The sequence below is a fragment of the Corylus avellana genome, chromosome ca5 (genome assembly GCF_901000735.1).
Source record: "Corylus avellana chromosome ca5, CavTom2PMs-1.0".
NCBI classification, from domain to species: Eukaryota; Viridiplantae; Streptophyta; class Magnoliopsida; order Fagales; family Betulaceae; genus Corylus; species Corylus avellana.
In genome coordinates, this window is record NC_081545.1 from 19,116,092 (window position 1) to 19,138,237 (window position 22,146).

At 41.7% G+C, this 22,146-nt stretch overlaps 1 protein-coding gene across 1 annotated transcript in view; it reads left to right on the top strand.

The window, feature by feature from the left end:
• Positions 1 to 297: 297 nt before the first annotated feature.
• LOC132183284 (rRNA (cytosine-C(5))-methyltransferase NOP2C) overlaps positions 298 to 22,146 on the top strand; it is a gene marked incomplete at its 5' end in the record, with an annotated part of 43,560 nt that continues 21,711 nt past the window's right edge. Inside the window, 3 exon segments of the mRNA XM_059596687.1 lie at positions 298 to 435; positions 9,031 to 9,093; positions 18,190 to 18,311. Coding sequence (XP_059452670.1) covers positions 298 to 435; positions 9,031 to 9,093; positions 18,190 to 18,311 — 323 coding nt within the window.

Consider the following 22,146-nt stretch of genomic DNA (forward strand, 5'->3'; position numbering starts at 1 on the left):
ATGTTTTATTTTTTATTTTGATAGGTCTCCTTAGAGATGCAAATACCTTGCAATGCATATACCATCCACCTTGAGCTTTAAATAACTAAATCAAGTTTGTAGTTTCAAATTTTCATGTTTTCCAGATTGCTATAACCGTTTCAACCCAGAAACAAATAACTTCTACTTTTGCAGTAGATATAATACTTGTGGTTAAAAGATATTTCCCTTCACACGCAGATATATGTTGGTGTTGAACCTAAAATCAATGGTTTATTGGATATTGCGGGTTGATACATGTCACTATTATCAATGTAGATCCATATTATTTTGAACGAAACGGTCTGTACATTGGCCAAGGAAGAGCGATGATGTCAAGAGCTGGGATGTTCCGTGTTTTAGAAGGAATTGCTGTGGATATGAGCAATAGAGTATTTAAACTGCCTTCCTTTCATGGTATATCTTATTTCTTGCACCAAATTGGGTACATATTTTTCTCAAAAAATAATTACTGTGAGCTTGGATAATACTATATATCATTCCTTTTCTTTTTTCCATAGTTGTCATGTCTTCTAAGGTGTTGCACTTGCACATTCTTTAATGGAATATTTTGAAAATTGTACTGAATTATTATTATTATTTTTTTTGCTTTCTCCTTGTTGGATATGATATATTATTGATAGTTCAGACTGATTTATGGTCTGTTTTTTTATTAGCATGCATCTATCTGTAAGCTGAAATAGGCTAATTTATTAGAAAGCTTGATTTTTGTTATTTTGTGGTCAGGATGGTTTCTCAGAATGTTTATATTGAGTTCTGACCATGAGACTTGAGAAATTATAGAAAATATGGTCTTTTGATAAACTGGAGAAGAATGCCTTTTCAATCTCATGATTGCATTTCATTTAAGAGCTTCTTTTGAGGTTTTTGATTAAAGAATACTTGAATTGTAATGACTCAGTACCTGTATCCAGTGGAATTTATGTCTTCTGATTTTGTTGAAGTCAGCCATTTAGTTTATTGAGCTAGACTCGTTAAGTAGCGTCATTTGGTGAAATTATTCTTTAGCTTTTGCCCAGATTCTTTTATTCTTCTATACTTGTATTGGTTGGAAACATGATTTTTTTTTTAAAAAATTATGCAAAGTGATTATTTGCAGCTTGGTTGTGGTGTAGGGTGGCACTAGCTAATTGCATAATGTTGTTTACTCAAGGTAATGGACTAAAGCACAGCAATTTTTGTAATATTGGGGTTTTAGTTGGTGGGAAATTATTAATAGGCTTAATAGATGGCTTTAGATTTTAGTAGGGATGTGGTTTGAATGGCAAGAAGTTGCTGGAATATGAGAAAAGTTTGCTGGATTTCCTAGACAGCAACTAGATGCATGGATTGGGTGTTACAATGAAGGCTTAGAGTAAGTGTTACTATGATAAAATGTGGAGGAACAAGTTAAAAGATATTATAAATTTCACACCTGAAATTCCTAAGCATCAAACCTAGGTCAGGGTTACATCAGGTAATTACTGAAGGGTTTAATTGCTTTTGAAAAATGCATTGTATATCCAAATATTTATTGGTAAACAACTACATCTCTTAATTGGACTAGGACTCCAAATATTCAGGTATAGTTAAATCCATCTTAGTATCTTGTCTTGGAATGTTAGAAGGTTGAATGAGAGAGATAAAAATAGGATCAGGAATTTACTCAGATAATGGAATGTTGTTAACATTGTTTGTTTACAAGAAACTAAATTGGTGCATATGTCAAGGGTTGTTGTGCGTAGTTTGTGAGGTTGTCAATATGTGGAGTGGTGTTACTTGGGGTAAAGAAGGGCTTCTTGAGGGATTTTCCTTATGTGGATTAGGAGGGTGGTGGAAAAAATTGAGGAGTGTGTGAGGGACTTTACTATTTTGTTCCTTTAGAAATGTCGTTGATAATTTTTTTTGGGCTTTTGCGGGTGTTTATGGTCCTATTGTTGACTTGGATAGAAGGTTGCTATGGGATAAATTGTATCCCCCTCTTTGTATCAATCATCATGTTGTATACTTTTTTGTGTACTTAGGGGTGCCTCCTGGTTTTAATAAATTTTGTTGATTACTTATAAAAAAAGGGGTTAATTGGGGGTTCCTGCTATCTAGGTTGAGGAGATGTGATTTTGGGGAGAAATTGTACGAGTAGATTATGCGTTGTATTTCCATGATGTGCTTCTCTGTCTTGATTAATGGAACTCCCTCTTCAACAATTGCTAGTGTTTGGGAAGGCTTCAGGCGGTGTTGGCGCGCAAATATCGGACGGCGACACCCTGACCTCGCTGGCGTGCACGTCTCTGGTCCACGGGGAGACAGGGCTGCAACTGTCGACAGTGGAGAGGTCAAATCCAGTGGGCGAGGACAAATTTTTAGAGACCGGTTTTCATGGCGATGAGATACAGAAGGTCGTGCAGGTTAGTGAGGGGCGGGACTCTTATCAGGACGTAGGGGTCTGGGTTGGTTGTCCACTTCGGAATGCAGGAGTGGTTGAGCTCTGTGATGAGGGCCTGCCTGCTGGAGAGGATGGCAGGGTGGTTGAGCCAGGAGTCGAAGTTCAGACTCTTGGGGACGAGGACAGAGGATGCTTGGGTAGTGAGGATGAAGGGGTTGGGGGTCGAGATGTCGTTGTGTCTTCTCCTTGGAACAAGCATGCTCATGTGGCAGGGGGTGCTTTGGGTTATTCAGATTGGGTGATCCAATGCGCCAATGAGATCTAACCGATTGTGGGGATTTCTTATACGGGCCACAAGCTGCAGCTGTTAGCCCTTTTGACTTTCTTAGAAGAGGAGCGAAGGAATAATATGATGGTTACTACAAGCAGCGGATCCAAGGGCAAGAGGGAGGTTAGGAACTTGGAATGCTCGGTGAATTATGATGCTAGAAGTATGGGTTCAAGACGTGGCAACAGGAAGGGGAAGGGGCAGATAGCAACACTATGAAGTTAAACATTTTATCTTGGAAGGTGAGAGGGTTGAACAAGAGGGACAAGCGTTTGAAGGTGTGTAATTTGCTTAGAGACTAGAAGGTAGACATTGTTTGTCTTCAAGAAACCAAACTTAGAAGTATGTCTCACAATATTGTCCGTAGTCTTTGGGGGCGGAGCCATGTGGATTGGTGCTGCTTGGATTCAAGTGGGGCTTCGGGTGGTATTCTAATTATGTGGGACAATAGGGTGGTGGAGAAGGTCGATGTTTGTGTGGGGGCTCACACCTTGGCAGTGTCTTTCAGGAATATGGGGGATCTCTCGGTTTGGGCTTTTGCCGGGGTGTATGGCCCGAATTTATACAGGAATAGAAGAATCCTTTGGGAGGAGTTGACTGGCATTATGAGTTGGTGGGGCATGCCGTGGTGTATTGGGGGTGATTTTAATGTCACTCGATTCCCTAGCGAAAGATCAGGGGGAGCTCATCTAGATGCGGCTATGATGGAGTTTTCTGATTTTATCCTTGAACAAGGGCTGATGGATCTTCCCCTAGTTGGGGGCTCGTCTACTTGGTCGTTATCCAACGATCCCCTGGTGTGGTCAAGGATTGATCGGTTTCTTGCTTCCCCAGCTTGGGAGGCTTGTTTTCTAGGGGTCAAGCAGAAGAGGCTCACTCGCCTTTGTTCCGATCATTTCCCAATCATCCTTGAGGTAGGGGAAATGCCCAAGGGGAAAAGGCCGTTTAGATTTGAAAATATGTGGCTGAAAGCGGAAGGGTTTGTGGCCCAAGTGCAACAATGGTGGGACTCTTATGTGTTCCACGGTTCACCGAGTTTTGTTCTTGCCTGTAAGCTTAAGGCCTTGAAGATGAATTTGAAGACTTGGAACGAGGTGTTTGGCAACATTGAGAGGAATAAGAGGTTGCTTCTTGAGGTGCTCCAGGTGTTAGATGTGAATGAAGAAAATAGGGCCCTGGTAGAGGAGGAGGTAAGGAGGAAGACAGAGGTGGTTTGTGAGGTAGAGAATTGTTTGCTTATGGAGGAGGTGAGTTGGAGGCAGAAATCCAGGGTGATGTGGTTGAAGGAAGGTGATAAGTGTACTAAATTTTTTCACTCCATAGCCAACTCCAATAGAAGACACAACGCTATTGATACTCTTATGATTGGAGATAACCCCTCTTCAAACCCGACCGAGATTAATGAGCACATAGTCGAGTTCTATAAAAAATCTTTACGGAGCAATGCCGTTGGAGGCCTCTGGTTGATGGTATTTCTTTTGACTCCATTTCGGAGGAGGAGGCTAGTTGGTTGGAAAGAGACTTTGAAGAGGAAGAGGTCAGGAAGGTAGTGTTCAAGATGAATGGCTTTAAGGCGCCGGGGCCTGACGGGTTCTCTATGGCTTTCTTCCAAACTTGTTGGGAGGTTGTGAAGGGAGATATTATGAAGGTGTTTAGAGATTTTCATGCAGGAGGTCTATTCGAAAAGAGCCTCAATGCGTCTTTTATTTAGCTTATTCCAAAGGTTCCCGGCGCCATCAATCTCAAGGACTTCCGACCGATTAGTCTTGTGGGAGGTATCTATAAAATCATAGCCAAGGTATTAGCAAATAGATTGAAGGTTGTCTTGTATAAGATTATTTCTCAGTTGTAAAGTGCTTTTGTTAAGGGTAGGCAAATTCTAGATCCTATTCTGATTTCCAATGAATGCCTCGATAGTCAGTTGAGATCGGGGGAGCCAGGGATCATTTGCAAAATGGATTTGGAAAAAGCTTATGACCATGTGAATTGGGATTTCTTGTTATATATGCTCAGGATGTGTGGTTTTGGGGGGATTTGGTGCTCTTGGATTGAACATTGCATTTCTTCGGTGCGATTCGCAATCCTAGTCAATGGATTTCCTAATGGTTTTTTTAGCAGTTCCAGGGGTTTGAGATAAGGGGACCCCCTATCTCCTCTGTTATTTGTTTTTGTGATGGAAGCCTTGAGCAGGATGATTTCGATGGCAATGAATGGGGGGCTGCTTGATGGCTTCAAGGTCGGTAACACTGTGGTTTCTCACCTTCTGTTTGCTGATGATACTTTGTTGTTTTGCAATGCTATGCCCTCCCAAGTCCGTTATTTGCGGAGTCTATTTCTATTATTCGAAGCTGCTTCCGGTCTGAAGGTCAACTTGGCTAAGTCGGTGTTAATTCCAGTGGGGAATGAGGAACAAGTGGGCATGTTAGCAGGCATTCTAGGGTGTGGGGTTGCAACTCTGCCTATCAAATACCTAGGTATGCCGTTGGGGGCTCCTCATAAGGCGAAGCATATTTGGGATGAAGTGATTGAAAAGATAGAACGTCGGTTGGCCGGATGAAAAAGGTTGTACTTGTCGAAGGGTGGCAGGGTCACGCTTATCAAGAGCACTCTTGCTAACTTGCCTACTTATTATCTATCTCTCTTCCCTATTCCAGTTAGTGTTGCCAAGCGCATAGAGAAGCTACAGCGTAATTTCTTATGGGGTGGGCTAGGCGAAGAGTTCAAATACCATCTGGTGAAGTGGTCAAAGGTGTGCACTCCAATTAGGGAAGCTGGACTGGGGATTAGAAACCTAGTGGTCTTCAATCATTCATTGCTAGGAAAATGGCTGTGGCGTTACGGTTCAGAAAGAGATGCTTGGTGGAGGGTTGTGGTGGATGCGAAGTTTGGAAGCTTATGGGGAGGGTGGTGCTCTTTGGAGTGTGGAGGCTCTTTTGGGGTAGGGTTATGGAAGAATATTAGGAAGGAATGGGATACTTTCCAAGGCTTCACGCGTTTTGAGGTGGGAGAAGGGACTAGGGTTTGATTCTGGCATGATGTGTGGTGTGGAGATACGGCTCTTAAGACAGCTTTCCCTGGTCTTTTCAGTATTGCATGTGCGAAGGATGCTTCTGTTGCGACCCTTTTTGAGGTGAGGGGTGGCTATAATCAGTGGAATTTTAGTTTTTCTAGAGGGGCTCATGATTGGGAGGTGGATGTTTTTGCCTCTTTTTTCCAGCTGCTGCATTCGGCTCGAGTGAGACGAGGGTGTGAAGATAGGTTGTGGTGGATCCCCTCCAAAAGAGGCCAGTTCAAGGTTAGACTTCTTTATGCGTCCTTGGCTGGTTTTGAAAGGAGGCGCTTCCCTTGGAAGAGTGTGTGGCATACACATGCCCCGCCGAGGGCTAGTTTCTTTGTGTGGTCGGCAGCTTTGGGCAAAATTCTGACCCTAGATAATCTAAGGAAGCGGCAGGTGATTGTGATAAATAGGTGTTGGTTGTGTAAGAGGGATGAGGAGATAGTGGACCACCTTCTTCTTCACTGTGAGGTGGCCTATGCTTTGTGGAGCGCTTTTTTTGGGCGGTTTGGGTTGTCTTGGGTGATGCCGAGATGGGTTTCTGATTTGCTCACCTGTTGGTGGATTTCGGGAAGGAGGGGGAGTGCTGCGGTTTGGAAGATGGTGCCTACTTGTTTCTTTTGGTGCCTTTGGAGGGAGAGAAATAACAGATGCTTTGAGGATGTGGAAGGATCTTTGGAAGACTTATTATCTTATTGTTTTCATACTTTGTATCTTTGGACTGTAGCGTATGTCTTCCTGGTGTCAATTAGCTATGATGATTTCCTTATTCGCTTTTCTCTATCTGGTTAGGTGATCCTATTGTATACTCCCGGTGTACTTTTGGGAGCCTTTACGCTTTCAATAAAATTGGCTATTACTTATCAAAAAAAAAAAAAAAAAAAAATAGTTCTTGTGGCTTGAAATAGGGGGATCCTTTATCCTTTCTTCTTTTTGTTGTTGTTATGGAGGTTTTGAATAGAATGTTGTTTGTTACTGTTAATAAGGGGCCTTATAAGGTTTTTCGGTGGGGTCTAAGAATAATGACGAGCTTTTTCAGTCTCATCTCCTATTTGTGGATGAAACTTTGATCTTTTGTGAGGCAAATTCTGATTACCTTCGCCTTTTGCGTTGTCTTTTCTTATGCTTTGAAGTTGTCTCAGGTTTGAAATTTAACTTGGATAATCAGAGCTAGTCCCTGTAGTCTATGTGGAAGTTGTTGAAGGCTTGGCTCATATCCTTGTTTTTAGGATTTTTTTTCTCTGCTTTTGAATTGCCTAGGTCTTTCGTTGGGGGCTTCTTTCAAGGTTAAATCAATTTGAGGCATTGAGAAGCTGGAATGTTGCTTAGTTGTTTGGAAGCAAGTGGTTATGGAGGTTTGCTACGAAAAGGGTTGTTTTGTGGAGGAACTTGGTGGACATCAAATATGATAGTATAAGGGATGGTTGGTGTTCCAAGGAGGTTGGGGGACCATGTGGAGTGGGTGCTTGGAAATTTATCCAGAGGGGGTGGGCTGGTTTTGTGCATTATGTGTGGTATGAGGTAGGTAATGGTTCTAAAGTGTTGTTTTGGCATGATGTGTGGTTTGGAGAACCACCTTTGAAGGTCCTCTTTCCTGAGTTGTTTGCTATTGCATGTGGGAAGGATGCATGGGTGGAGGAGAATATGCAGTTTAATAATGGTACCATCCATTTGAATATCTTGTTTACTATATCGGTGCATGATTGGGAGGTGGACGTGGTCGCTCGATTTTTTGAGCTTTGTACTCCCAAACAGTAAGGTATGTAAATGATGAGAAAATATGTTGGATCCCATCGAAAATGAAGTTGTATTATTAGGTATTGTCTACTCCTGTATGGTCCACATTTCCTGGAAGTATTTGGAAAGTTAGGATTCCCCCGCGAGTGGCCTTCTTTGTGTGGACGGTGACTCTTAAGAAAAATATTAACTTTGGATAACTTATGTAAGAGGAATATTATTGTGCTTGAATGGTGTTGTCTGTGTAAGAATAGTGGAGAATCCATTGAGCACTTATTACTTCATTGTGAGGTTACAACAGAGATGTGGAGTGTGATTCTTTAGTTGTTTGATGTTGCTTGGGTTATGCCTCGCAGTGTGAGTGAGTGTTTGGGAAGTTGGAGGGGATAAGTTGGAAACTGTTCAGCGTTGCATTTATGGAGGATTGCCCCCTTATGTTTGATGTGGTGTCTTTGTTGCGAGCGGAATGCCCGAAGCTTTGACAATCGTGACTTGTTTGTTCAATTTGAAGAAGTTGGTGCTACATACTTTGCATAGATGGAGAGTGACATGGACTATTTCGTCCGTTTCTACTTTATCTGAGTTTTTAGATTTATGTTCTTCTTTCTCTATGGGTTAGGGGTTCTCTTGTATACTTCCTCTGTACTTGGGTTGGGCCTTTCTGCGCTTTGAATGAATACACACATTATTTATATAAAAAAAAGCATTCTAGGAAATAAAATTAAAGAAGATAACACTAAGAAATTTTATAGGTCAATCATCTTCTTCTCCATTGTGAGATCGCTCGCTCTTTATGGTATGCTATTTTTAGCCGGTTTGGATTGTCATGGGTTATGCCTAGTAAGGTGGCGGACTTGTTTGCTTGTTGGTGGTCAGGTGGGCGTTCTCGGAGCGCTGTTGTGTGGAAGATGGTTCCCCTATGCCTAGTGTGGTGTTTATGGTTAGAAAGGAATGCGAGATGCTTTGAGGATTCGGAGAAATCTTTGGAGGAACTCACGGCTTTCTTCTTCTACACGCTTTTCACTTGAACAGCAGCTTGGCTTGCCCTTTTAGTGATTAGCTATCTTGATTTTCTTGTTCTTTTCTCTTCTCCAAGTTAGGCGTTTTCTCTTGTATACTTCCTGTGTACTTGGGTTGCGCCCCTCTGCCCTTTTGATATAAACATTACTTATCAAAAAAAAAAGAAATTTTCTAGGACTTGCACACTAGAGTCCCTTACACATCCACCTAGCGTTAAGGTTGCTTCACAAGATCATTTATGAGCTTGTTCAATCCTAATTTTAGGGAAACATGATTTTGGTTTTGTTATTTATTACCACCTTAAAATATTGAGCATCTCCCTGTGGGTCATGAAGTATTATATCTTTTTTTATTTATAGCTGAATGCCTATGTGACTAGTAGGTTGCTTTTTTTCAGGATTTAATTTCTATTTTCCTGGTTTTGTTATGTTCATAGTTTTGGATATGCTGTATATAAATAGTTCTCATGTCATTTGGTTTGATTCCCAGATGTGCTTGAGGGTGAAATTTTTCTTCAAAACCTGCCAAGCATTGTCACTGCTCATGCCTTAGGTACCTATTACTGTTTCAGATTTTTCATTGAGTTATTTGCCATTTTCTGATCCTTGGCGTAGGACTGTTTGGTCTTCATTTAATTTATTCATATCATAAATATATGAGGTCTGTCAGCACATAACGTGTCTTTTAGTGGCTTAAGTACTATGATAACTAGCCTATAACCCGCTCTATGAGCAGGCTTTTTATTTTTTATTTTTATAAGTAATGTTATATATATCAAAAAAAGCACAAAGTGCCTCTAAGTACACAAGGAAGTATACATAGGTAATCCAACCAAAACGCACACACAAAACACCCAAAAAAACCGAAAAATCCAAAACGAAAACCTGCAAAAGCCCAATAACAGGCCTTACTGCACCTCAGGGGGGAAGGAAAATGCATTTTTAGACCCAAAAAACCCCTGCCGGCTCTGGCACTTAGCCGGAGAAGACCTCCGGCTTCTAGCCTCAAAATTTATGGAGCATTCCAAATTTTTGAGCTTCCTCTTTTCCTTAACCTTTGGAGCAGAAACATCAATTATAGGCTCCCTATCCTTTTCAATGACAGAAAAAAGATCCAAAAGATCTTTCTCGTCACCTCCCCCGGACAACCCCATCACTGAAGCAAAGTTCACCGCATCATCAATCACCACCTTGGAATAGCCCTCCACCCCCTCCACTGGAGTTTCTGCCACAACCTCGGCAGGCTTTTTATTATAATTTATTCGAGAAGTCGTTAAAAGATTATCAGTAATCAATTTCCTTCCCTCAATTAACTAATTGTTACCAAAAATAAAAAATGTTTATAAACATCACTTTGAACAACATTTTTTTACTCAACAGCATAAACCTACATATCAAATAAAGTTAGAAATTCATAAAATTTAATCCTTATAAATTGGGATGTGTTAAATATTTGTTCCCATAGACGTAGTTTAAAATGAAAGGACCTACAAAGGAAAAAAATTATCAAAATGAAAACTTAGATTAATCAATAATAAAACATGAACAAAGTCACAAAATCCCAACCAATCACAATCCATCATATATCAACAATACTACCACTTCCCTCCACTGCAAAATACTTTCTTTTTTCTCTAGAATATTAACATGGTAAACCTTTCTTTCAGCAGTTAAACTTTCTTATAATCAACAAATTATTCAAGAAATATTTCTATTACACGGGCAAAAATAAAGAAGTGTACTAAAAAAATATGAGAATGTTACCTGATTCCAGTTAGCTTACTCATTTTATAAACAAAAGAATGTTGGTATTATTATTTTTATTATTTTTTTTTAAAATTTTTTAAAAAGAGAAAGAAATCATGGCAGGAATATTGAAGCACCCAAAAACAAAGACATGAACAAAAAAATATGGCATGAACTCTTAGAAAATAACCAAAATGCTTTACCTCCAAAAGCAAAATACTTTCTTTTTTTCTCTAGAATATTAATATGGTAAACCTTTCTTTCAGCAGTTAAACTTTCACCTAATCAACAAATTTTTCAAGAAATATTTCTATTACACTGACAAAATAAAAGTGTACTAAAAAAATATGAGAATGTTAATACTTGATTCCAGTTAGCTTACTCATTTTGTAAACAAAAGAATGTTTGTAGTATTATTTTTCTATATATTTTCCCGATTCCAACGAAAGCAAACAAAAAATATTGAGTGTATGGGTACCACATTTTTTGCTATAGGCAAAAACAAAAACCACTTTATGTTCATGTGAGAGAAGAAGAAAGCCATTCAAAGGTTCGAGCAAGCATTAACTGAAGCTATAGCAGTTTGCGTAGCCATGTGTCATAACGCAATAGTGAGTGGCTGTCTGAGTGGACGACCACGCGTCTGCTTGAAGCTCTAGTCAAAACGCAACAATTAAAATGCACAGTTTTACTCAAAACAGAAAAATCAAAACATTTAAAATGTTACTTGAAATTCTTGGTGGAAACGCAACAATTAAAATGGACGGTTTTAATAGAACGCTGGTTCAGACCTTAAAAATTATGCGTTCACGCCACTCTAAGGAAGGATTCAGCTTTATATATATATATATATATATATATAATTCCTCCATATATGATTCAGAAACTAGACGCTGAAGAAACATTTTGATAACTGGCTCAGTGAGAATTTAGGTCTAAGATAAATCTGATCTGACGTAGCAAAAAGGCTCCACCTTGTTAACCGATCGACACAAATAGAGGCGATAAGAATAATTTCCAGCAATAACACTAGAGATCATAGTAAAGAAAGATCAAGATTGAAGTGGCAACAATAAAGAATACATTTCTAGGTTCAAAAGATTCAATAAAACTATCAGATCTGGATTTTCATAAATTAGATGGGTGAAGGCTGCATACAATGACTCTTTAGAGACTATTGCAACCCTAAGCCTCATTGAACATTTCACCAACTAATCTTAGCCATCGAAGCTCAGCCCTTCATATGCATTTTTGATAAGTAATAATGCATTAAAAGAGTGCAGAGGGGCATAACCCAAGTACACAGGGAGTATACAAGAGAGCGACTAAGCTGGGGAGAAAGAAGAAGAGAACATAAAGAGAAAATCAGGAAAATTAATCACTAAAGGAGCAAGCCAGCCTGCAGTCCAAGTGTAAAGCGTGTACAAAAAGAAATGAACAGGGTCCTCAAGGTTCCTCGACAAATCGTCGGACCGTCTCGCATTCCTTTCTTTCCAAAGGCACCATAAAAGACAAAGGGAAGCCATCTTCCACACCACGACATTACTAGTTCTTCCGCCCGACCACCAACTGGCAAACATATCCTTGACACTTCTAGGCATAACCCAACACATGTTGAAGCGAGAGAAGATAACATCCCACAACTTGCGCGCAACCCCACAATGAAGAAAGAGATGATCCACAGACTCCCCATCCGATTCACACATACAACATCGATTAATCACAACAATACCTCTCTTCCGAACATTATCCAATGCGAGAGATTTCCCAAGGGCTGCCAACCAAGCAAAAAAGGCCACTCTCGAAGGAGCCTTGGTGCGCCAAATACTTTTCCAAGGGAAGTGTTTGGACTCTTTAAAGACAAGCATCCTATAAAAAGAGTGAACCTCAAACTTCCCTTTTCTTGAAGGGATCCACCACATCCGGTCCTCCCCTTCCCCACAAATCGATAACGAATACAAGAGCGAGAAGAGAGAGGCTAAGACCATCTCCTCCCAATCATGAATTCTACGGGTAAATGTAACATTCCAGTGAACCATACCATTTAAACACTCCTGGATATCCGCAATGGAAGCATCCTTATTGCTAGCAATATTGAAAAGACCGGAAAAAGCATCCTTGAGGGACATCTCGCCACACCAAATATCCTCCCAAAACTTGACTTTCACCCGCAATCCAGGATCAAATCTAAAGTGGCACTGAAACGACCTCCACCCCTTGCAAATGTGTTTCCATAACCCCACCTCATGCGTTCCACGAGTAACTTTAGAACGCCAACCACCCCCATACACCCCATACTTTGCCACCAATATACTTCTCCACCAAGCTTCTTCCTCATTTGCAAATCTCCATAACCATTTCCCCAAAAGAGCTTGATTAAAAAGACGCAAACTCCGAATCCCTAGGCCACCCTCAGCAATCGGAGAACAAACCTTGTGCCAACTGGCCAAGTGGAACTTAGGCTCGTCGTTGATCCCCCCCTATAAAAAATCCCGTTGAATTTTCTCAATGTGATTCGCCACAGAAGCAGGTATGGGAAAAAGAGACAGAAAATAGGTGGGAAGATTGGATAAGGTGCTCTTGATGAGAGTGAGCCTCGCCCCCTTGGATAGATACGAACGCTTCCAAGGGGCCAACCTTCTGGCAATCTTCTCCAACATATCATCCCAAATAGCCAAATGCTTGGACGAGGCCCCTAGCAAAAGACCTAGATATTTCAAGGGCAAAGAACTAGTGTCACAACCCAGAATACCAGCCAACTCCCCCGTCTCCACCGAACCTCCGATTGGGACCAAAATAGATCTGGCCCGGTTTACTTTTAACCCTGAGACTGCCTCGAAGCCGATAAGAAGGGCTTTAATAAATCTAACTTGGTTAGGAGTAGCTCCACAAAAAATCAGCGTATCATCAACAAAAAGAAGGTGAGAAACAATTACCCGCTCAGGCTCTCTGGCACCCACATAGAAGCCGTTGATGAAACCCCTACTAATGGAAGCATTAATCATCCTGTTGAATGCCTTCATGACCATAATGAACAAAAAAGGCGAAAGGGGATCACCTTGTCTCACCCCACGCGAACTCTCAAAGAAACCGGAGGAAGAGCCCTTAATCAACACCGAGAACCGCACCGACGAGATGCAATGCTCAATCCAAGAGCACAATTTCTCACCAAAACCGCACCTTCTTAACAAGTAGATTAAAAACTTCCAGTTCATGTGATCATAAGTCTTATCAATATCTAGCTTACACAAGAGGTTGGGATCCCCAGATCTGATACGACTGTCCAGGCATTTATTGGCGATAAGCACCGAATCCAAAATATGTCTACCTTTGACGAAAGCATTCTGTGGGTTGGAAATGACCCGATTCATGACTCTCCTCATTCTGTTGGCTAAAACCTTCGCAATAATCTTATAGATCCCCCCACAAGGCTGATAGGGTGAAAATCCTTCAGATCGGAAGCCCAATGCGACTTCGGAATAAGAGCAATAAACGTAGCATTGAGGCTTTTTTCGAATTTACCTCGGTCATGGAACTCCGCAAAAACAGCCATGATGTCCAGTTTGATCACATCCCAGCAATCCTAGAAGAAAGCCATAGAGAAACCATCCTGGCCTGGAGCCTTGTCCTTATCCATTTTTTTGACCACCTCCCACACCTCCCTTTCCTTGAAGGGAACTTCTAGACTAGAAGACTCATCCACCTCCAACATATCGAAATGAAGATTATCCAACCTCGGTCTCCAACTAAGAGTCTCTGTGAAGAGCGACTCATAAAAGCGAGTGATATGATTACTAATAGCCTCTTGATCAGAAGTAGTAGTGCCTTGAATGTTCAAAGACTCAATATAATTTTGTCTTCAGTTGGCATTAGCGATATGATGGAAGAATTTCGTACACTTGTCGCCCTCTTTCAACCAACGAATCCTAGATTTTTGCCTCCAACTGATTTCTTCTTGAAGGAGGGAAGATTCTAGCTCTCTTGCGAGCACCCTTTTCCTCTCAATCTCTTCTGTAGATAAACCTCTCTCTTCCTCCACCCTATCTAGAGCTTTAAGATCTTCCATACGAGCCTTAATAGAAACCCCTACATTGCCAAAATCTTGAGCATTTCATCTTTTAATATCCCACTTTAGAGCTTGCATCTTTTTAGAAAGAATGAAGCTTGGAGTATCCTGAAAATGATACGAGTCCCACCAGTTGCGCACTTTATCCACAAAACCCTGCACTTTGAGCCACATATTCTCAAATTTGAAAGGCCTTTTGCCTCCCGAGTAAGAATTGCAGTCCAAAATAATAGGAGCATGATCAGAACAAACCCGAAGCATCCTCTTTTGACGCAAGTCTGGATAACGGGCTTCCCAATCCGGAGAGACAAGAAAGTGGTCAAGCCTGGACCAAGAAATATTATTTGACCAGGTAGAGATCCCCCCAACTAAGGGAAGGTCCATGAGACCCTGCTCCGAGATGAACTCACCAAAATCCCTCATTGCAGACCGTGAGTGAGCTCCCCTCGACCTTTCGCTTGGATAGAGGGTGACATTGAAATCCACACCGATACACCATGGCATGTCCCAGCAACTCCTGACCCCTGCCAGCTCCTCCCAAAGAATACGCCTAGGGTTTACTCTGTTAGGACCATACACCCCCTCAAACACCCACGCAAAACCATCCTCAACATTCTTGAAAGAGCAAGCCGCCACATAACTCCCCAACACTACATCTACCTTCTCGACAGCCCTCTTATCCCACATGAGCAAAATGCCCCCCGAAGCCCCAATGGAAGGAACATAGCACCACTCCACATACGGGCAGCCCCATAAACTCCTCACTAAGTTATACGAAATAAAATCCATCTTTGTCTCTTGGAAACAAACTACATCCGCCTTCCAACTTCTAAGCAAATTTCTAACCCTTAACCTCTTATCCCTCTCGTTCAAACCTCTCACATTCCACGAAAGAATCTTGAGCTTCATGATTTAACTCGACTAGCCCTTCCCTTGTTCCTGTCCCTCGAAGAATACTCCCAAAAATTGATAGAAGACTGCAAATTATAAAGCTCCCTCTTACCTTTTTTAGCTGCAGGGGTACACTTTCTTTTCCAATTCATTGCCTTTGTTGTCAGCCATAAGTAACCCAATGGTCTCCTCAAGCTTTCCTTCTTCACTGTCACAAGATAGTCCAACTTTCTTGCTTGCCTTAGTGATAAAGACCCTCTCCTGCTCCTCCAACGGCTCCTCATGTAGAGAGTTTGGAACAAAAGACTCTTGGGAAATAGAACCCTCTACTGCGATAGAAACTCCTCCCAAATTTTCGACCGGTGTCGCGCATAACCCCGGTTCCTTACCCAGAATACCCAGCACAGAACCACCCAGAGATTGATCAACGGGGTTGCTCCCCAATAATTCTTCCCTCCCAGGCTCCTCATAGACACCAGCAGCAGACCCAGAGAAAACCGGTGACGCCCACTTGCCAGGCTTCTTACCCAAAATCCCTGTGGCAGAGACGCTCGAACCCCCCTTCGGAAAACACTGATCAGCAAGACTAAGAGGTACATTTCGCGACTTACCCAGAAAACCCGGAGCTTGATCGCATGACTCCATCGTCGAAATATCCTTGATATTGGAGTCCATCGTCGAAACGTCTCCTAGAGCACCAACCCTCGCCAGAATCTTCCTCGCCGACCCCTTATTGGACGATGCTACCTTTGACGGCACCTCTGCCTGAGATGTGGAGTCTATCGGAAGGGTAGAAATGCCGTGGGCCTCATTGGCACAGGGCATCGACCTAGTAGCGGGGCTTACAGAAATACCGGCCGAAGACACCCACTTGTCAGGCTCCTTCTCCAAAATCCCCATAGCAGACACGCTCGAAACACTCCTTGGCGAGCTCTGATCAGCAAGGTTGATCACCGGCAGATGAGAATCATCAGGAACGAGAGGAGTAACCTGCTCCTTCACCAGGAGCCCCACGCCAGAATCACGTAGACCCATCGTCCACTTTGCTTGAACAGTGGAGCCCACTGTCGATACTTCACCCTGACTACCAACCTTCGCCGGAATCTTCCTCTCCGACCCCTTACCAGACTCTGCTACCTTTGTCGGCGCCTCTGCCGTGAACTCAGGAACGATCAACAATGGAGGGACAACATGGCCGTCCCTGGCAGAGGGCAGCGACCTAGGAGCGAAAGGCTCAGAGAAACCTACGGCACCCATCGGAATATTGGGACCGCCCGCCAAAAGCTCCAGCTCGCCCAGAGGCTTCAACCCTGTACCCGAGCCCTCCCCTTTCTCCAAAGTCCTCGTCGCAGCCTCCATAATAGTATAGTCTTGCAAAGCCAGGGCCTTACTAGCAGGGCTCGGCCCAATACCAAGGTCGTGGGCCGTGCCATCTTTTTCCTTAAATAGGTCTGGACAGGTTGAGAAAGCTTCTTCTAGTCCATCTTGGACCACCCAACCTAAATCTTCTTGGGCTGGGCCACATCAAGCTTGGATTTATCCCCTCTGACCGATCCACCATCACAAAACCCACCAGGCTTAGCTGAACAGCTCCAACACTCAATGTTTTTAATTGCTAAGTCTAACGTATTCAAACCCACGTCGACCTCACCTTTCAGTCTGCACAACAACTCCCTAGCATTAATGAGCTCGTCTTTTACATGAAAGAAAGACTTCTCATCGTGGTAACCATCCCCCTCTTGTCCCTTCACGTGATCAGCAACAATTTTTGAAGCTGACAGCCTTGCCGTAGAAAACCAACTGCTCACCGGAGCTTGGCCTATGCTCGCCGGATCCATGTTGACCTCTCCCGACGGTTCCCCTTCCTTTGGGTTGCACTTTCCCGCCACAGCAAAAAAATGGGTCTTCATTGGACCCTCCATACAACCACCGACAGACCTCGCCTGAGCTTTAAACTTTTGCGAACCCACCCCTTGCTTGCTGGAAATTTGGACTTGCTTGTCCATTTCTGTAGAAGCCTCTTTCAGCCACCTTGGCACCCTGGCTATCGGCTTTGTATAAGAATTAAAGCATTCCTCTACCGGTTGCACCGACACACCCAAAGCCTCCACATAACTCCTCCTTCCCACCCCCCCTTAGCCTTCTTTTCCTCCTTGGCCTCTCTGATTTCACAAAGGGATGACTTTGCCAGGCGCACCTCCAATGTAAAACGATTCCATCCTTGGCCATAGCGACCTTCTGGGATAATAATTGAGCCACATCTTTGCCTTTCATCAAATTCTTCTACTGTCAAGAAATGCCAATGTCTATTGGAGCATATCTGCTCAATAATCCGTGGATACCCTGCTCTGGATTGATCCCAAAAAACTTCAGATGTTTCTACTGCCACCAAATCCTCCACTATGCGCACCAACCACACAACTCGTCCTTCTGCAAGAAGATAGCTTTTTGTTTCTTGTTACTTCTTTCAAAGATCCTCACCCCTGAAGCCCCTCCCTTAATCAGCAATTCAAAATACTTGGACTCCACAGACCACCTTCTCGAAACAGCCATGACACTAACAAACAACTAAAGACTAAACACCAAAATAGTTCTCATGCGCCGCCCAAGGGGTTATTTCTCAGGCGGGGATGGAAGGGAGATCATTTTTGTTTCGTTGCCGTGAAGGTAGTACATGAAAATCTTAGGTATACAATTGTTCACATGGTACATGAACAGTTAATTATTTGGATAGAAGGTTGACAAAAGGATCGATTTGAAACACGGGTAAAACCTAAGGACCTAATTGTCAAAATTGAAAAACTCGCTCAGCCCTTCATATACATAAAACTAACTAATCTAAATTGTCAACTAGTGTCCCTTGCATGATTTAGCTATTGTTTAATTCTTACATTTGGGATTTAATGGACTTTTTGTCTGCATGAAAATTTTCTTTTTATGTCTTAGATCCCCAAAAGGGTGAGCGAATACTAGACATGTGTGCGGCACCAGGAGGGAAAACAACTGCAATTGCAATCCTAATGAAGGATGAAGGAGAGGTTGTTGCAGCTGATAGATCTCACAATAAGGTACAACTTCTGAACTAGAAATGTGAAAGTAAAATGTCATACATTCCTTCCTTTTCATATGATTCTTGGATCATATATTCACCAAGCATACCAAATTAAGTTGATGTAAATATGTTAACTTGGCAACTGAACCTCTGTATGCGACCCCAAAGTGTTGTGATTAGGTTTTATGCTTTGGAGTTGAGTTTAGTTGGTATATATGGGCAATTGTATGTGCTAAACATAACAACCACACTTTCCGCAACTAATCAAAGGAACAGCACCTGTTCTATTTGCTTGTGCAACCTCTAGAAAATGGATTTTCCTACTGAGGTGCTGAGTTGTTTTTTCCCATATTTTGATATTCAAGGTTGGTTTCACTATGTGTAGGCGTAGCATCTCATGCTAGTTGTTAGGTAAAGCTGTGGTTAAATTAAGAGTCCCTCATCAGAGTCTTACTTTTTGTTAACTTTAAATTTCATATAATTTTTTTTTTCCCATTTCCCTATATTATACTATTATATGGCTGGAAATGCTTTTTCTTGAGAAATATGTTTGATTAGAGCTATTTTATGCATTTGTTTGTTGTTTGGTAGATAGGATCTTTTCATTTGTACGAAGACTTATTGTAAATCCTGTGTGTTTGCCTTGTGCACTTAGATTATCGTAGAATAATTCATTTGATAATGAATCTTTTTTTGAGTTCATTATTCATATTTTCTTGTTCCATATAGGGGATTGAAACTTAACAATTTATTTTGGAGAAAAGTTGTATTTTACCCCCCCGTGATATGGCTCAAGTTAGGTTTGCCTACCTTTGGTTTAAAAAATGACGTTTTACCTACTTGAGCTCACTTTGTTAATGTTTGTCAAACATCTCCATTCAAAACTTGCATGCACATGTTGGTCCCAGTCGGAGATTCAGTTGAGACGGATGAGCTGGCCGGCGTCTTGGGTTGTGGCACTAGCTCGCTTCCCTTGAAGTATTTGGGTCTTCCGTTAGGGGCTTCTTTCAAGCAGTTGGCTGTTTGGGATGATATGGTGGAGAAAATTGCTAGAAGGTTGGCCTCGTGGAAGCGTTCTTATTTGTCCAAGGGGGCGAGGCTCACTCTCATCAAGAGCACCTTATCCAACTTGCCCACCTATCTTCTGTCCCTGTTTCCCATCCCTATATCCGTGGCGAACCGTATTGAGAAGATTCAACGGGATTTTTTATGGGGAGGTTTCAAGGATGAACCCAAATTCCATTTGGTCAGTTGGCACGAGGTTTGCTCTCCGATTTCTGAGGGAGGTCTAGGGATTCGGAGCTTGCGCCTTTTCAACCAAGCCCTCTTGGGGAAATGGTTATGGAGATTTGCAAATGAAGAAGAAGCTTGGTGGAGAAGTATCTTGGTGGCTAAGTATGGGGTGGTTGGCGTTCAAATGTTCCTCGTGGAACGCATGGGGTGGGGCTATGGAAATTCATTTGTGGTGTTTGGAGGTCGTTTCGGTGCCACTTCAGATTAGTTCCCGGTTTGGGGGGGAAGGTCAAATTTTGGGAGGATTGTTGGTGTGGCGAGACGCCCCTCAAAGATGCTTTTCCGGGCCTTTTTATCATAGCCCGCAACAAGGATGCCTCCATTGCGGATATTCGGGAGTGTGTAAATGGGATGGTGCACTGGAACGTTACTTTTACCCGTAGTATCCATGATTGGGAGGAGTTGGCCTTAGCCTCTTTCTTCTCACTCTTGTATTCGTCTCCGATCCGGGGGGAAGGGGTTGACCGTATGTGGTGGATTCCTTCAAGGAAAGGGAAGTTTGAGGTCCGCACTTTCTACAAGAGGCTTGCCCTTAAGGAGCCTAATCAGTTCCCTTGGAGAAGGATTTGGCGTACTAAGGCTCCTTTGCGAGTGGCGTTTTTTGCTTGGTCGGCCGCTCTTGGGAAATCTCTCACTCTGGATAATGTTCGGAAGAGAGGTATTGTTGTGGTTAATCGTTGTTGCATGTGTGAGGTGGATGGGGAGTCTGTGGATCATCTCTTCCTTCATTGTGGGGTCGCGCGCAAGTTGTGGGAGGTCATCTTCTCTCGCTTTAACTTGAGTTGGGTTATGCTTAGAAGCGTCATGGAGATGTTTGCCAGTTGGTGGGCGGGAGGTAGATCTAGTAGTGCGGTGGTTTGGAAGATGGCTCCCTTGTGTCTTCTATGGTGTCTTTGGAAGGAAAGGAATGCGAGATGCTTCGAGGATTTGTCGAGGAACCTAGAGGATCTTATTCATTTCTTTTTGTACACTTTATTCACATGGACAGCAGGATGGCTTGCTCCTTTAGTGATTGATTTTCCTGATTTTCTCTTTTTGTTCTCTTCTTCTTTCTCCCCTACTTAGTCGCTCCTTTGTATACTTCCTGTGTACTAGGGTTGCGCCCCTCTGCGCTCTTAATGCATTATTACTTATCAAAAAAAAACTTGCATGCACATGTCACAAGCTTCAAGAGAAAGTAACACTTTGCTGATTTAGAAAAAGTGACATTTTACTCTCGTGTTTTAGAAAAGTGACACTTTACCTACCTGTTTTTTTTTGTGATTGTTGGTTGCACAGTTACTGCAATTTAACGAACACTATGAGGATCTCACATGGGTAATTATTCACCTTTTAAATTGCATTGTAGCAAACCAAACTAACATTGTACCACTGCTAGTTATTTATAAGGCCCGTTTTTGTATTTGGTTTTGAGTTTTGGCTTAAACCAGTTTGTTTTACTTCTAACTTTTTGGTGACACTAAAAGTATTTCTCCCTCTTCTTTCTTTTAATTGATCTCCTTACAGTTATTTCATAAACAATCCACCATTCATCCTCTTCTTCACCTTGAACGGCAACACCTTTAGTAATAATAAAAAATAGTTTAGTGAAAAACCTACTTTTAATTCACCACTCAATAAACCAAAACGTAACTTTTATTAAGTTTTTATTTTCTTCTTCTTCTTGTTCTACTGTGTTGATCTCCTTATATATATTCCATTTATACGGTCCAATTTTTATCTATCCATTTTTTCAATTACCTTGAAAGCCAGCTTCTTTAGCCATAACAGAAACAGTTTTAAATTGGTGATTGAAAAAATATATCTTACTTTTCTGCTTATTAAGAAATTTTAACAATTGTTTTTTCTTTAATAAGTAATCACTGAATTTTTGAGAAATCTCATAGCATCTTGGCCATAATGTCTAGCTAATCCCAGCCGTGTTACATGAACACATGTTCTTCTATTTCTTACCCTTAATTCATTGTGGTCTGTCTTGATTTCTAATGATACACCCAACATTTGTTAGTAATAACCACAGGGTTTATATATAAAAGCGCAAACTCTTTTAGGTAAAAATTTGTTGACCAAAATACTTTAATGCTTCTAAAAGAGAATTATATAATTAGGGGAACTATTGGAAATAACAAGAAGATAAGGGTCATTCTGTAACTTAATTTAAAAGAAGAAAATCAATAATTTACTAATAATTTATGATCGGTATCACATTAAATAGACCATTAACAATTTATGTTATGTACCACAACATTAGTGTTCCTACTACGCTAGCTTATTATTTTTATTAGTGTCAAGTAATATAATTACATAAATGCCCACCAATCTAATGACAAAAGTATTAGAATAAATGTCATACATCATGCTCCTTCTCAAGTTAAGGGCCTATTTAGGATTGCGTTAGAGAACTTGAAAAATACTTTTGGTACCTAAAAAGCCGTGCCAAACAAAAGTTGGCCTGTTTGGTAAAAAATTATAAAAATATATATTTTTTTCTTTTTTACTCTAAAAATGGCCAAAACGTACTTGGCAAAAACTTAAAAAATGAAGCTTTTGCCAAAAAA